The following is a 13,655-nucleotide window of genomic DNA, read 5'->3' as shown; positions in this document are numbered from 1 at the left end:
TAGAATATAATTAAAACACTATATTAGGAAAGATATCAATTGCGTTGCACGCATGTTGATATTGGGTAGGATGTAGTTACGTGGCTACCACTAAAGTTGATATTAGGTACGATTTAGTTACACGCTAAAAACACCGGAGCAACATAGACCATTGGATAGACGCGTTTGAACGGGTGAGATGCGCTAGATCTTCGCAACTCGCTCTTTTTCTAATGGTATATAGAATATAGTAGATATGTATAGCATTTGTTTCGGATTATAAAACATTTTAAATAAATTAAATACATACCAAAATAAGTGAACAAACACGCAAAAATACGTCTATATACATTTGATTCAGAAAAGAAGTAAAACATCTAATAATTCAAAACGGAAGGGTACAGTTGGCACAAAGCTTCCAAAAGTCACACACTCCACAGTCCACACACCCACACAGCTCCAGGGGTGGTTGGTGGAAAACAGCTTGGTCGGCGGATGATCAGGACCAGAGAAAGAAAAGTTCGCCCACACATAAAGCTCGGCCAGCGCGGGAGTCCTTCATCCCGACGGCTATATAACCGGGGTAAAGTTAAACCCCTCGATCGGTTTCGTCCCGAATCCCAGCTCTCCTGATTCTGAACGCCTCCATGCGCATCTGCTCCTCTTCCCCATCTCCCCGCCTCCTCCTCCTCCAGACCTAAGCCATCCTCCCCATGGATTCCCGGAGGCGCCCCGCGGGTTTCCTCACGCAGGCCAACGCGCTCCTCCGCAAGAACCTCTGCCTCCAGGCAATTCTCCTCCCTTGCCTGTTCGCTTTTATCTACTCTGTGCTGTGTTGATAGTTGATACGCCGCTTTGGGTGCGCCCACCACGTGCTTGTGAGTATGCCTGCACGGTTCTCGGAGACGCAATTGGTTCCCGGTGGGTAGAGCGCGGAAAGTTCCGTTGATCCTGTGTGTTTCGAGAATTTCCAGTGGCGCCGCTGAAATTTTGGCACCAGCCGAGTTCGGCATAAATCTGCTGGTCCAGCTTTTCTAGGATTCGACGGCGTTGCAGACTAGTACATGGCAGCATGGAACGCCGCATGTTTCTTAAAACCTTGATGCCCTTTAATAAGATTTCTGGTAGGCATGCACATTCTTATAACGCAGTAATGCAGCATCTGACCCTCTTCATGGCTGACTGCGATGCAGAAACGGAACCTCAAGACAAACATTGGCATCACCATCTTCCCGATCCTCATCTGCGTTCTGCTCCTCGTGCTCCAGAACATCATCAACAATGAGCTCGACAAGCCCAAGTACAACTGCGGTTGTGCCTGCGTCGACACCGACATATACGGGACCTGCAGGAAGAGGGAGTGTGGCGTCCAATACTCGACGCTGGAGCAGATCTGGAGCTGCGCGATTCCCAGCCCGCCGCGGTGGCCAGCACTGATTCAGGTTCCCCAGCCTCAGTTCCGGGCTGTCAGAACCGTCTCCCAGCCATTTGATGATTTGCCCGATCCGTCATGCCGTGACTCTTTGTCTTGCCCTGCCAGTGTCCTCATCACTGGAAAGGACCGAGGGTTTGCTGAAAGTACGTGCTTCCACAATGCAACTCTATGCATACCAACTGTTCATAATTAAGATCGATGTATCTTACTTGTTGAGTACTTCCCGTTTTCCAATTGACAGGTGTTGCAGGAGGTCTGTTTCCTGTTTTCGCTCCCACTCTTAATGTGACAGATTATCTTGATGCTCTCTCCAGGATAGTTGTTGTGAGTTCCTTCTATGCCCAATTAAGCTTTTTCTCTTGTATAAGTTGCATGGCTTCTTTTGTTGTGTTTACGGAAGTACTGGTTGTGTTGATTTGTCTCAGGGTTCAGACACCATTCCAGGGTATACACAATTGGTAGAGCCTGCATTTTCTTCTTCGGATACTTTGTATCTGCTCCAGCCTCAGTGTGTGCCCTACTTGTCGCAGACCATTTCATATAATGCCGGGGGCATACCCCTCCTGCTAAGTAAGTTAAAACTTCCTTCCGTAAGGTATTTAATTTACAGTTTTGTATTGGGAAACTTAAATTAATTTACTGGAAAGTAGCTTAAGTGTAGATATGTGACGTACTGTTTTACACCAAAATTTATCTGCATTTGAAGGACCTCTATTTAGATGTGGACTTTCAATAGTTCAGTCTTTGATGGGTCCTTCTGTTTCCTCGAATATGCAAGTGACCTGCACATCTTTGTATTAGAAAGAAGAAGACCACAGAATGACAAATACAATAACACCCTAGGCTTCAAAATGACCGACAAACATAAAAGAAGATGAGAAAATACAGAAACACCAAAAGGTCCAAACTTTGCAAATGGCAGTTACTGTGGACTAGCAGAACAACCTCGTACAGCTCTAAGTGTTGGGTGACTGCGAGTGCCTTTACATGGATCTTATGTTGGAATATTCATAACTAGTTAAAGTGCATGCCCTTTTTGTGTGGAAAATAACTGAAGCATGCAAATATCTAAAAATACATACTTCTGTATAAAGATTCTCCTAATTATATATATTATATACTTGACAGTCGGTGTAGCTTCTGTTTAGCGGTGGCAGGGTAAAACATAGTGGTTCAGAATGATGGTCTAGAGTAAAACAAGCGGTATTGTGCAGCCGAGAGAGCAATGGTACCTTTGTAGCGATGTGAGGTAGCAACTGTAGCAATGTGTAAGCTGAAATTGCAGTTTTGTTTGACAATATGTGTGTATTATGTCCCGTAAATAAATACATAGTATTTATTCCATGTTAGTTTTTTTACAACAAACCTTTCTGCATATACAGTTATACACATAACTCAAAATGATGAATATTTTCATAAATGATCTGGGAATATAGCGTTCGCTATAGCACCCACTATCCAATATCCGTTATAGTGAAGCTAATCCATTACAAAGAATACAAACCTGCTATCCGCTATTCAAAACATGGATTATAAATAATTCATAATTCACTTTCACATTTTCTTGTTTGCATTCTGCTTTTAATACAATCAGACAGGAACAAATTGACTAGTTACTATGTTAGAGAAAAACTAATTGTGAATCAGTGGATTTTGTATCTTGGTATGGTTATAATTACTGGTACTGACTACGGAACACTGACTTTTTGTGTAGTCTGTTTGACCAGAATAATTAGACATGTTAATCTTTTGTTTGGATTCTTTTTTAGACCTGCTATTATTGCTGCTCTGACGTCTTTATGAAATGAACCAGATATACAGTGTGTTGAAGGTGTGTTGTTGTGGCGTGAGAGTACATCAGTTATCAATGATGTATTATTAAAGGGTTATATACAAAGAGGAGGAAAAACAAACGAGTTTATTGCAGGTTATCTTCCTATCTTTGTAGCACCAATTTTTTGCCTCTTTGCATTTGTAGCAGGTTTACACAGCAGTGAGATTTTGTTAAACAATTTCGTAATAACTTCTGATAAACTGGCCCTTGAATGCTGCCCGTGTTCTTAATAATTGCTTGAGCTCATCTACCCAAATATGAGAATGAAATCTCATTAGCAACACTTATTTTGCATCCATGTATAGTTTATAGTTGTGTTCTTTGCAGGTTATGACTTCTTGAGCTCAACGGAGTATGGCCTCGGTATAAACGTGTGGTACAACTCTACCTATGGCGGTAAAACCGCATTTTCATTTATCGCAGCATTACGAGTTCCACGCTTGGTGAATGCTGTATGTGCTCTGTTTCCCATTAATTCATCTCTGAGTATTTCCAATTTATTGTGGAACATGGCAACTTTTCTTACATCGTGTTCGTTTCCTACAGGTATCCAACGCATATCTCAAATATATCCGAGGACCTGGGATGGAAGTGTTATTGGAATATGTAAAAGATATGCCCAAAGTTGGAACAAGTTATAGGTTCGACCTCTCTTCTCTTATCAGTCCGCTATTCTTCACATGGATCGTTGAACTGCTTTTCCCAGTGAGTATGATGAGATGTAACATTCCTTAAGTGCACTCAAAAGGGCTGGGTGTATTACAGAGTCAGTAGAGCTTGGAAATTAACTCTCCTTTCCAGGTTATGTTGACGTATCTGGTGTATGAAAAGCAACAAAAGTTAAAAATTATGATGAAGATGCAAGGTCTGAAGGACGGACCTTACTGGATGATATCTTATGGTTATTTCTTCATTCTATCGGTTGTGTATATGACATTTTTTGTGATTTTTGGATCCTTGATAGGTAATGAGTTTTCACAATTTATTTACGAGTATTCTTGAAAGAACCAATTTTACTCATGAAGCTGCTTTTGTGGGAAAAATATATATGTATTCCAAATTGACCTTATTTTGTGCAGGTCTCAATTTCTTCAGAGTCAATAGCTATGGCATACAGATTGTTTTTTTCTTTGTCTATATAAATTTACAGATTGCTTTTGCCTTTTTTGTGGCATCTTTCTTTTCATCTGTCAAGATAGCCACAGGTCAGTGACTTAAACCTGTAATATCGAAGTCTAAATTTTCTTCTTGGAATTGACAAATTTCGTCTACCCCCCTGCTGCAGTGATTGGTTACATCTATGTATTTGGCTCTGGCTTACTAGGGGCCTTTCTTTTCCGCTTTTTTATTGAGGACATAAATTTTCCCCGTAAGTTGCTGGCCTAGCCAATCTGCAATTCGATTTATATGTTATATGGCCATATGAGTAACAAGGTTCATATTGTCTACTCAGGTGGTTGGATATTAGTTATGGAGATTGTCCCAGGATTTTCGCTCTATCGAGGACTGTATGAGCTTGGTCAATATGCATTCTCTGGAAATGCTATGGGAGCCACTGGCATGACGTGGGAAAATTTGAAAGACCCAATCAATGGAATGCGTGATATCTTGATCGTAATGACTGTAGAATGGGCATTGATGCTTGTGTTAGCATTCTATTTGGATCAAGTCTCTTCAATAGGTGGCAGTGTAGGAAACCCCTTACTCTTCTTTAGATGTCTGCAGAAGAAACATGCACCACCATTACAAAGTAGCTTTGTGCAGCAGAATCATAAAGTAGCCGTTGATATGGAAAAAGAAGATGTTGCTCAAGAAGTAGGTTACCTGCCATAGTTTGGCACTTCCATCTTTTTCTACAGCACATTTGTATTAATACTCGTGCTTTGATATCTATTCAGAGACAAGTAGTTGAGCAATTATTGATGGATTCCAATGCAAACCAAGCTATCATCTGTGACAATCTGAGGAAGGTTTATCCTGGAAAGGATGGAAACCCAGACAAGCTGGCTGTGCGAGGATTATCTTTGGCCCTACCAAAAGGCCAATGCTTCGGAATGCTTGGCCCAAATGGAGCTGGGAAAACATCATTCATTAGTATGGTACAGTACTGAAACAGCATGCAGTGGCATTTTTCGTGGAAGTTGCGTAAAGTATTGCCACACACCTTGATTAACTTTGATCTGATCTTTCCTCAGATGGTTGGACTTACTAAACCTACATCTGGTACTGCTTATGCACATGGAATGGATATAAGGATGGATATGGATAACATATATACAAATATGGGCGTGTGCCCACAGCATGAGTATTTATACTGCAACTTATAGCTCATCTGGCCATTAGCTTTCTTTACCACATCACATTGTCTTCTCATGGTAACTGGTCTTGTCTGAAATGCAGCTTACTTTGGGAAACATTGACGGGAAAAGAGCATCTATTCTTCTATGCTAGGTTGAAGAATCTTAAAGGTGCTGCATTAGTGAAGGTACATCTAATCTCTGTAACTTTGTTTTGGTCTAGTACTTGCATTTCATTGTAAGAGAATTCAAACTGCTATCTTCATTCATCAGCCATATTATTCAGCATCTCAATGTATGTACAGTATTATTCTTCAGCATTGCTGGCCCCATTTAAACACATCAACTTTTCTTTCATTATCAGGCTGTTAATGATTCTCTGAAAAGTGTAAATCTGTTTCATGGTGGTGTTGGTGATAAGCAAGTGGGAAAATACAGCGGAGGCATGAAAAGAAGGCTCAGTGTGGCAATATCATTAATCGGAGACCCCAAAGTATTCTTCTTGCTTTTATGTTTCAAGTTTCAACCCTTACTGTAGAAATTTATTTGCAAATTGGTTCTGAAGCTGAAGGAAACATTCCTTAGGTTGTCTACATGGATGAGCCAAGTACAGGACTAGATCCGGCATCAAGAAATAACCTGTGGAACATTGTGAAGGAGGCTAAGAGAAACCGTGCAATTGTTCTTACTAGTAATTATGATTCTTTTCCCTGTCCACTCATGCATCTACATCATAGACTCTCCTGTCCACCATTTTACTGCATCTGAAAATAACAATGAATATCATCTGTTCAAATGCATCTGACAGCACACTCGATGGAGGAGGCAGAAGTACTTTGTGACCGACTTAGCATATTCGTCGATGGCGAGTTCCAGTGCCTCGGAAACCCCAAAGAGGTACATTATCTTCTTAAACCTTATAAAAATTACTGTAGCAACACTTCTAAAAATATTTACCACTATAATGCCATACAGCTGAAGGCAAGATACGGGGGTGCATACATATTTACTGTGACAACATCTCCAGAACAAGAGCCGGAGATCGAAGAGCTAGTCCATCGTCTATCACCAAGGGCAAACAAGATCTACAGTCTTTCTGGCACTCAAAAGTTTGAGCTGCCGAAGCAGGATGTGAGAATAGCCGATGTCTTTCATGCAGTTGAGAGGGCGAAAAGCAGGCTCAGTATACATGCCTGGGGTCTCGTTGACACTACCTTGGAGGATGTCTTCATCAAGGTTGCCAAGGGATCACCGGTGTTCAATGATGTTGCATAGATTGTAACCTGGAGAGTGTCTTCGTCATGGACGGCCAAGGGACCCCAACCCCAAGCATTCCATGTGACTTCGTAGATAATCTTGTGAGTTCATAGCATGTAGGCTGTGCTAGGGTAAAAAATCATAGCATGTAGTTTTTTTTAAGGGAAAACCTTATTTATATATGATTTTTTATGTGGTTCAACTTTTCGAGAGAAAGTGCAAAAAGGAAAAAGGAAAAACAGAGACAGATTCTTGACAGTGTTATTGCAGAGCAGAATCGTTGGTTACTTTAGTTTGTCAGATAGATTTATTTCCTGAACACTTTCTGAAAGTGAAATTCCATTTTGCATTTCCGAACACCTTGTTCAATCCCCAAGCAACTTAACATTTTGTATTTATTTATTTCTAAAGTTTTAAATTTGAATCACTCATAGTTTGTAAAATCTTTTGACATGATGTTGATATTTTTTAATATAAATTTGGTCAAACTTTGTTGAGTTTGACTTGACACAAATCTAATACGCGAAGTGAAAAAGGACTAGAGGTAGTATTTTGACGGGATGTGTGAAAATTATATGTATATATTTTTTCTTGGAAGATACTTTTATAATACAACAAACATTGGGATTTATACTTATATTCTAGCTGAAGTTAAAGGTAAAAAAAAGTTGGGTATGTCTAAACGTCATTCCTTTTTAAATCAGAAGAGAGCATTTGTAAAACAAAGCATTTTCATCATATTTTGCTTCATGTATTCTGTAAATATATTAGTACTTTGGTGAGTGTTTGACAAAAAACTACCACAATTGGGGTTTCCATCCCATAGAACTACCACTTTTCTAAAAGTGGCTGATAACTACCAAAAAATTGGAATCGCGTGACTAAAAACTACCAAGTCGACGAAACGACCGTTTTAGAGCGTTTAAACCCGATTCTGACAGCAGTGGCCCACATGTCAGGTGGACGCCAACGATAATGGCTAACGGCGCTCGCGCGTAGCCGTTAGGGTCGGTCGTCGGTCACACCTGGTCGGACCAGGACTAAGCTGGCCGACCGGGCCGCTCGTCCCCACCTGCTCCATCACTCTCCCTCGAGCTCTTCTCCTAACCCTAGCCGGCGGCGTTCATGGCAGCGATGGATGCAAACTCCGGCGCCGAATCGCTTGGAGGCATCCCCCCGACATGGTGGGAGGCGCTGTTGCCGGCTTCTCCGAGGTTGATAACTGGCTAGGCAGCACAAGCTTCGTGGTTCCACAGCCTTCCCAACCGCAATGACAGCCGTCCCAGATGTCGGTGAGGCCGCCTCCGGTTGTAGTACCGTCGACGAGAAGAAGCGTAGGTCGAGGCCGGCGCAAGCTTCCTCGTCCTGATGGCGGAGCGAGGTATGGCAACTGATTTCTCATAGTGTTTATGTAATTTTAGGTTAATTTTAGAAGCATGGTATATAGGCTAGTTGCACACTTAGATTCAGATTAGAACCATGTTTGTGCACAATGGTTAATTGAAATCTGTTAGGAACCTTAACATTGTGTTGTGTTTTCAGTGAATCCAAACTGTCAGAGAACTGAAAAATAGTTAATTGTCAGAAATCTTAATATTATCCAGGCTGTTTAATTATAACTATCTTAATCTATGTTGCAGTATTGATGACCCAAAGTGGAAAATTTGGTTTCATTTCCTAGCCAGAGAATATGTGGTTAGAAGAATTTACCAGTCAGACATATCATATATTACTCTGGTTTCTCTTATTGCGTGTGAGGGCTGTGGAGCTGATGATTATATGTACTATGTTGTTGATGAGGAGAAAGGAATAGAAGGTCTAGAGCATGTTGATTGTGAAGATGATGTGCAGCAGATGTTGATCCAATTAGATAAGGAAAAGATTGTGAACATACGAGTTGTCAGAGCAGATGAGCCTTCTAATGTAGATGAAAATAGAGATAGTTATTTTGCTGAACATTGCATTAACATACAACAAAGTTTCACGAAACTGGTGGATGCAACCAAAGACAAAAAGGATGAGCTTAAGAACAACAATCTTCAGAGAGAAGCTGACCTTAACCATTTTGAAGGTGACACTGATGTGTCTGAATTTCTTTCTGATGAAGATGACAACAATGTGGAATTACATATAGGCTCCTCCTCTGAAGAAGAAGCTGCAATACAAAATAGATCGGTGGTCCAGAAGCTGAAGGCAGTGAGAAATCCTGGTCCAACAAGTAGATCACACCATGAGGTTGAGAAGAAGGAAAAACCAGATTGGTTTCCTGAAGCAGATGAATTTTGTTTTCCTGGCAATCCTGGAATTAGTGATGAAGAAGCTGAGCTTGAAGGAGCTTTCAAACCACCAAGTGGTAGGAAGAGAAGGTTGAAGAAGATAAAGGAAAGGGTATGGTTCAATGAAAAGCTTCCAGATCCACAAGAACAGCTTTGTAAGGGATTGTGCTTCACCAATGTTTATGTGTTCAGAGATGCACTTAGGGATTTTCACATCAGAACTTTGAGGAATTTCCAGTATCACAGAAATGCCCCTGATAGGATTATTGTTTGGTGCTCAGAGAGAGCACATGGATGTGATTTTTATATCTGTGCCTCTAAGATAGCTCATGAGAAAACTTTCTGCATCAAGAAGTGTGATATGCTGCACACTTGTGGAGCATGTGCAGAGAACACAAAGGTTACTACAAAGTGGTTGTCCAAATCAGTACAACCAGCATTGAGACAAGACATTAGAGCACCTATGGATGCATTAATAAAAAAGACTAAGACTAAGTTTTTAGTTGATGTTTTAAGAAGTCTGGCATATAGGGCAAGGAGGAAGGTTTTTGATGTGAAGCAAGGTGACCACAAGCAACAGTACTTGAGACTGAGGGATTATCTTCAAGCTGTTCTTGACACAAACCCTGGGAGCAGATGTATTGTAAAAACATTTGTTGACCCATAAAACCCTGCACCCACTCCTAGATTCAGGTACATGTTCTACTATTTGGCAGCTTCAAAGGAAGGGTTTCTGAATGGTTGCAGACCATTTATAGGTAATTGTTGTTGAATTTACTATTATGAATTTTGGGTCATATTTGGTCTGTAGCTAATGTTTTACTGCATCTACCCCATAGGAAGGGATGGACAACAAATTCTTGCTGCCACAAGAAGGGATGGCAACAACAACATCTATCCCATAGCTTTTGGTGTGGTTGACAAGGAAGATGGAGACAGTTGGACTTGGCTTTTAACTTAGCTAAGATGTTGCATTGGTAGTGGTAACAAATTTGGAACATACACAATAATATCTGACAAGCAAAAGGTTAGCAAGTAAATCATTGATCATTGTTGCTATAGTATAGTACTTCATAGAACTATTTCAGTGTGTTCATGTGTGACCCTGTTTTCTGAATGTATAGGGGTTACTTAAGGCAATAAATGAGGTGTTCCCTGATTCACCTCAAAGATTCTGTCTTAGGCACATATATGCAAACTTCCAAGCAGTTGGGTATAGAAGCAAAGAACTAAATAAGTGTGTTTGTAAGTGCATCTAGTGCCCCTTAGTGATTTTGGTGTATTGAAGGCTTATAGGTTAAGGGACTAATGTGTTTGTGAGTGTGCACAGGTCTATAAGTCTACGAGGAGTTTGATATTTACAGAGGAAGTCGCCCCCTAAAAATGAATGTCTCCAACTGAAGACTTTGGCTTTCTGAAGACTTTGAAAATGAAGAAATTGGTGTGACCGTGAAGACTTGATATTCATGCGACGAATATGAAGCTTAAGACTCTTGTTTTTGTAGTTTCGTTTTTCTCTTTCTTGAGTCATAGGAAACAACGTATTGTTAAAGGGGGTCGAGGAAAAACTAAGGAAAAGTTTCCAAGTGATGCTCATCTCAAAATCCTACACCTACCAATCCTTTCGAGTGAAGCCATTGGAAATCTCATACAGTTCAGTCCATTTCTTCAGTGATAGAGACAAAGTTCTTCCGGTCTTTGAGGAATTTGTTCTCACTGAGGAGTTAGGAATTCGCCAGTGCGGATTGCCTACAAGTGAGGAACATGATAGCCATGAGGAATTTGATAGCCAAATTTCCGACCGTAGCTGTGATGTGCGTCAGCTATCCCAAAATATCTACTCACCTAACGGTCATATCAAAGGGAATTTATGTCTTATCATGTCGGGCTGCTCCCTAGGCTATAAATAGCCACCCCCTACAACCACTAGCTGGTTGGCTGCTCCGTGAGAAACTGACACTTGTCATTGAGAGCATCCCATCCTCCGAGGACTTTGAACGAAAATCATCAAGTGAGGAAAAACCTAAAACCCCAAACCAAACACCAACAAACCCAAAGTTATTGAGCATCACTGAAGAGATTGTTTCTGTGTGGAAACGACGCTTGTTAACTTTGGGGACTGTGCATCCTCCAGACGGTTAGGCTTCATGGTCTAGAGCATCCAAGAAGAAATTGTGGATCGCCGAGTGACCGAGTCTATGAAGGTTTGGAAGTCACCTGAAGACTTACCACGAGTGATTGGGCGAGGTCTGTGTGACCTTAGCTCAAGGAGAATACGGTGAGGACTGTGTGTCCTCAAGTTTAAATACCCAGCTGCTCCAACCAGACGTACAACTATCACAACAGTTGGAACTAGTCTACCAAATCACTGTCTTCACCAAGCTAATTGGTTCTATTTTCTCAACCCTTTCATTTCCTCATTACTATGTTGTTGTTCTTGATCATTACTGTTTGAAGACTTTGACTGAATACTTTCTCCATTTCCTCAATCCTATTTCTTCAGTCAGTTTGTCTTCAGCCTGCTTAATCCTGTGTTTACGCTTTCTGTACTTTGTGCTTGTTTTCATCATGATGACTGTGCTTCTGTTCTGTTGTGCTTGCATCTGAGTACTTATTCCACTGCTAGTCGTTCGTGACTTAGGAATTTCCTCAGTGCCGAATTTGTAAAAATCGCCTATTCACCCCCCTCTAGTCGACTTAACGCACTTTCAATTGGTATCAGAGCAAGGTATTCCCTTGTTCTGTGTGCTTTTGGTTTAACCGCCTGGAGTTTTAGTTATGTCGAATGCAGGTATGATCAAGGTCTCTGCTGGGTGTCCTACCTTCGATGGGACAGACTACCCCTACTGGAATAATAAGATGTGAATGCACCTTGAGGCAATTGACAACGATCTCTGGTACGTTGTGGAAAATGGCATTCCTTCTGTCACTCCTACCATCAACGCTGCTGACGTGAAGAGATTCAAGCAATTTGACTCTCAAGAGAAGAACATCATATGTGGCCATCTGAGCAAAGGGCAGTATGGTAGAGTGAGTGCTTTGGAGACAACAAAGTTTATCTGGGATAGGTTGTCCAAGGTCAATGAAGGAGTCTCAACACAGTGCGGCTCTTGAGTTGACGTTCTTCGCAATCTCTTCAACTGCTTCAAAAGACCCGGCAATGAAAATGTTCAGCAAACCTTCGATCGCCTCACTAACATTTCAAATGAGCTTCAAGCACTTGGTTCCACTGACATCACCGACCATGAGGTGGTGAAGAAATTGTTGAGATTGCTTGATTCCTCATTTGACACGCTCGCACTGATGATACAAGAACGTGGAGACTACAAGTCACTTGATCCCACTGGTATCCTCGAGAGGCTAAACACCCATGAGTTCCAACTTGCTGAGAAGAGAGATCTCTATGGACCGAGCTATGGCAGATCACGCACACTAAAGTCCAAGGCAGTATCTGAATCCGAAGGTGAGGATTCTGGTAGCAGCCTTGGTGATCCTGAAGAACTGAGCCAGGAGCTAGCAATGCTCATGAGGAAATTCCAGAAGTTCCGAAGACGTGGTCGCTTTGGCAAATCCTCAAGAAGTGATGACATAAGATCAAATTCCTCATCCTGTGACTACAAGAAGAGACTTTGCCACAAATGCAAGAAACCCGTTCACTAAATTCAAGATTGTCCTTAGTGGGAAAAGGAATCAAAGAAGAAGAAGTACAAGGACTATAGTTCTGATGATTCAAAGAAGAAGAAGAAATCTTCAAAGTCCTCTTCATCAAAATCCTCGAAGTCTTCATCTCACAAGAAGAGCAGCTCCAAGAAGGCTCGAGCATTCATTGGCAAGGAAATGGACTCTGAGGCTGAATCGGAGGAAGAGGAGGCATCTGATGAGTCAGACTCTAGTGTGGCAAGCCTAGCCCTCGCTACTGCGTTCGTCAGCAAGTCCATCTTCAACTCTAAGGAAAATGACCTCCCCAACACTGCTGATGATGGCGATGATGACTACGCTCCCACCTATTGCTTCATGGCAAAAGGTGCAAAGGTACTCAAATATCCCTCCTCTGAATCAAGTGAGGATGAATCTGATGAAAGCCTCAAGCCTAGCTATTCTAAACTTGCTAAAATTGTTGTGAAACAACAAAAGGCTCTTGAAAAGGTTCAAAATATGCTAGACAAAAGCGATGATATGTTGGGTGAAGAAATGGATCGCACTAAAAATTTGACTGAAAATCTTCAGAGACTTCAGACTAAGTTTTATAATCTTTAGAGTCATCATAACACTCTCTTATCTGACCATGAGAAGCTTTCTTATGAATTTCTTCAAAGAAAGCAAGATCTTGAGCAACTAAGGGCGAGTTATGAAGATCTTCAGAAGGAACACAATTCATTACTTGCTCAACAAATCAGTTCTGCTCAGGTTGAATTCGTTCCACCATGTTTGAAGTGCATTGAACGTGAATCTGCTAATTCTTCACCTGAAAGTACAAATGCTTCTATTGCTGCAAATTCTTCAACTATCTCTGCTATCACTAATTCCTCATTTGAGGATGCTGCTAGTATCACTGACCATGCAGGGGCTGAAGGAAT

General features: G+C 41.3%; 1 protein-coding gene across 2 annotated transcripts; it reads left to right on the top strand.

The window, feature by feature from the left end:
• Positions 1-572: 572 nt before the first annotated feature.
• Positions 573-7,155, top strand: LOC119301394 (ABC transporter A family member 7-like). Of its 2 annotated transcripts, XM_037578357.1 has the most exons (18): positions 573-767; positions 1,173-1,557; positions 1,656-1,738; positions 1,840-1,984; positions 3,228-3,341; positions 3,576-3,700; positions 3,795-3,953; positions 4,050-4,212; positions 4,328-4,453; positions 4,534-4,617; positions 4,702-5,063; positions 5,147-5,347; positions 5,444-5,553; positions 5,649-5,733; positions 5,910-6,038; positions 6,131-6,236; positions 6,354-6,442; positions 6,521-7,155. In XM_037578357.1, exons 1-18 carry the CDS (start codon positions 693-695, stop codon positions 6,818-6,820), a joined length of 2,841 nt encoding a protein of 946 aa, XP_037434254.1. In that variant the 5' UTR covers positions 573-692; the 3' UTR covers positions 6,821-7,155. The 2 variants fall into 2 exon arrangements, with proteins under 2 accessions (XP_037434254.1, XP_037434255.1); XM_037578358.1 differs by lacking the exons at positions 573-767; positions 1,173-1,557; positions 1,656-1,738; ... (1 more) ...; positions 3,228-3,341; positions 3,576-3,700 and having other exon boundaries at positions 3,795-3,889.
• Positions 7,156-13,655: the final 6,500 nt, after the last annotated feature.

This window comes from Triticum dicoccoides, chromosome 5A (genome assembly GCF_002162155.2).
Source record: "Triticum dicoccoides isolate Atlit2015 ecotype Zavitan chromosome 5A, WEW_v2.0, whole genome shotgun sequence".
Lineage (NCBI taxonomy): Eukaryota > Viridiplantae > Streptophyta > Magnoliopsida > Poales > Poaceae > Triticum > Triticum dicoccoides.
Note: the sequence above shows the minus strand (reverse complement) of the source record. Positions and strands in the feature narration are given on the sequence as shown.

Bases quoted from the DNA above. Each gene is read 5' to 3' on its own strand.
- LOC119301394 (XM_037578357.1), top strand. From the start codon at position 693: ATGGATTCCCGGAGGCGCCCCGCGGGTTTCCTCACGCAGGCCAACGCG. The intron at 4,618-4,701 runs GTAAGTTGCTGG...TTGTCTACTCAG, and splicing joins TGAGGACATAAATTTTCCCC to GTGGTTGGATATTAGTTATG. The intron at 6,443-6,520 runs GTACATTATCTT...AATGCCATACAG, and splicing joins GCCTCGGAAACCCCAAAGAG to CTGAAGGCAAGATACGGGGG.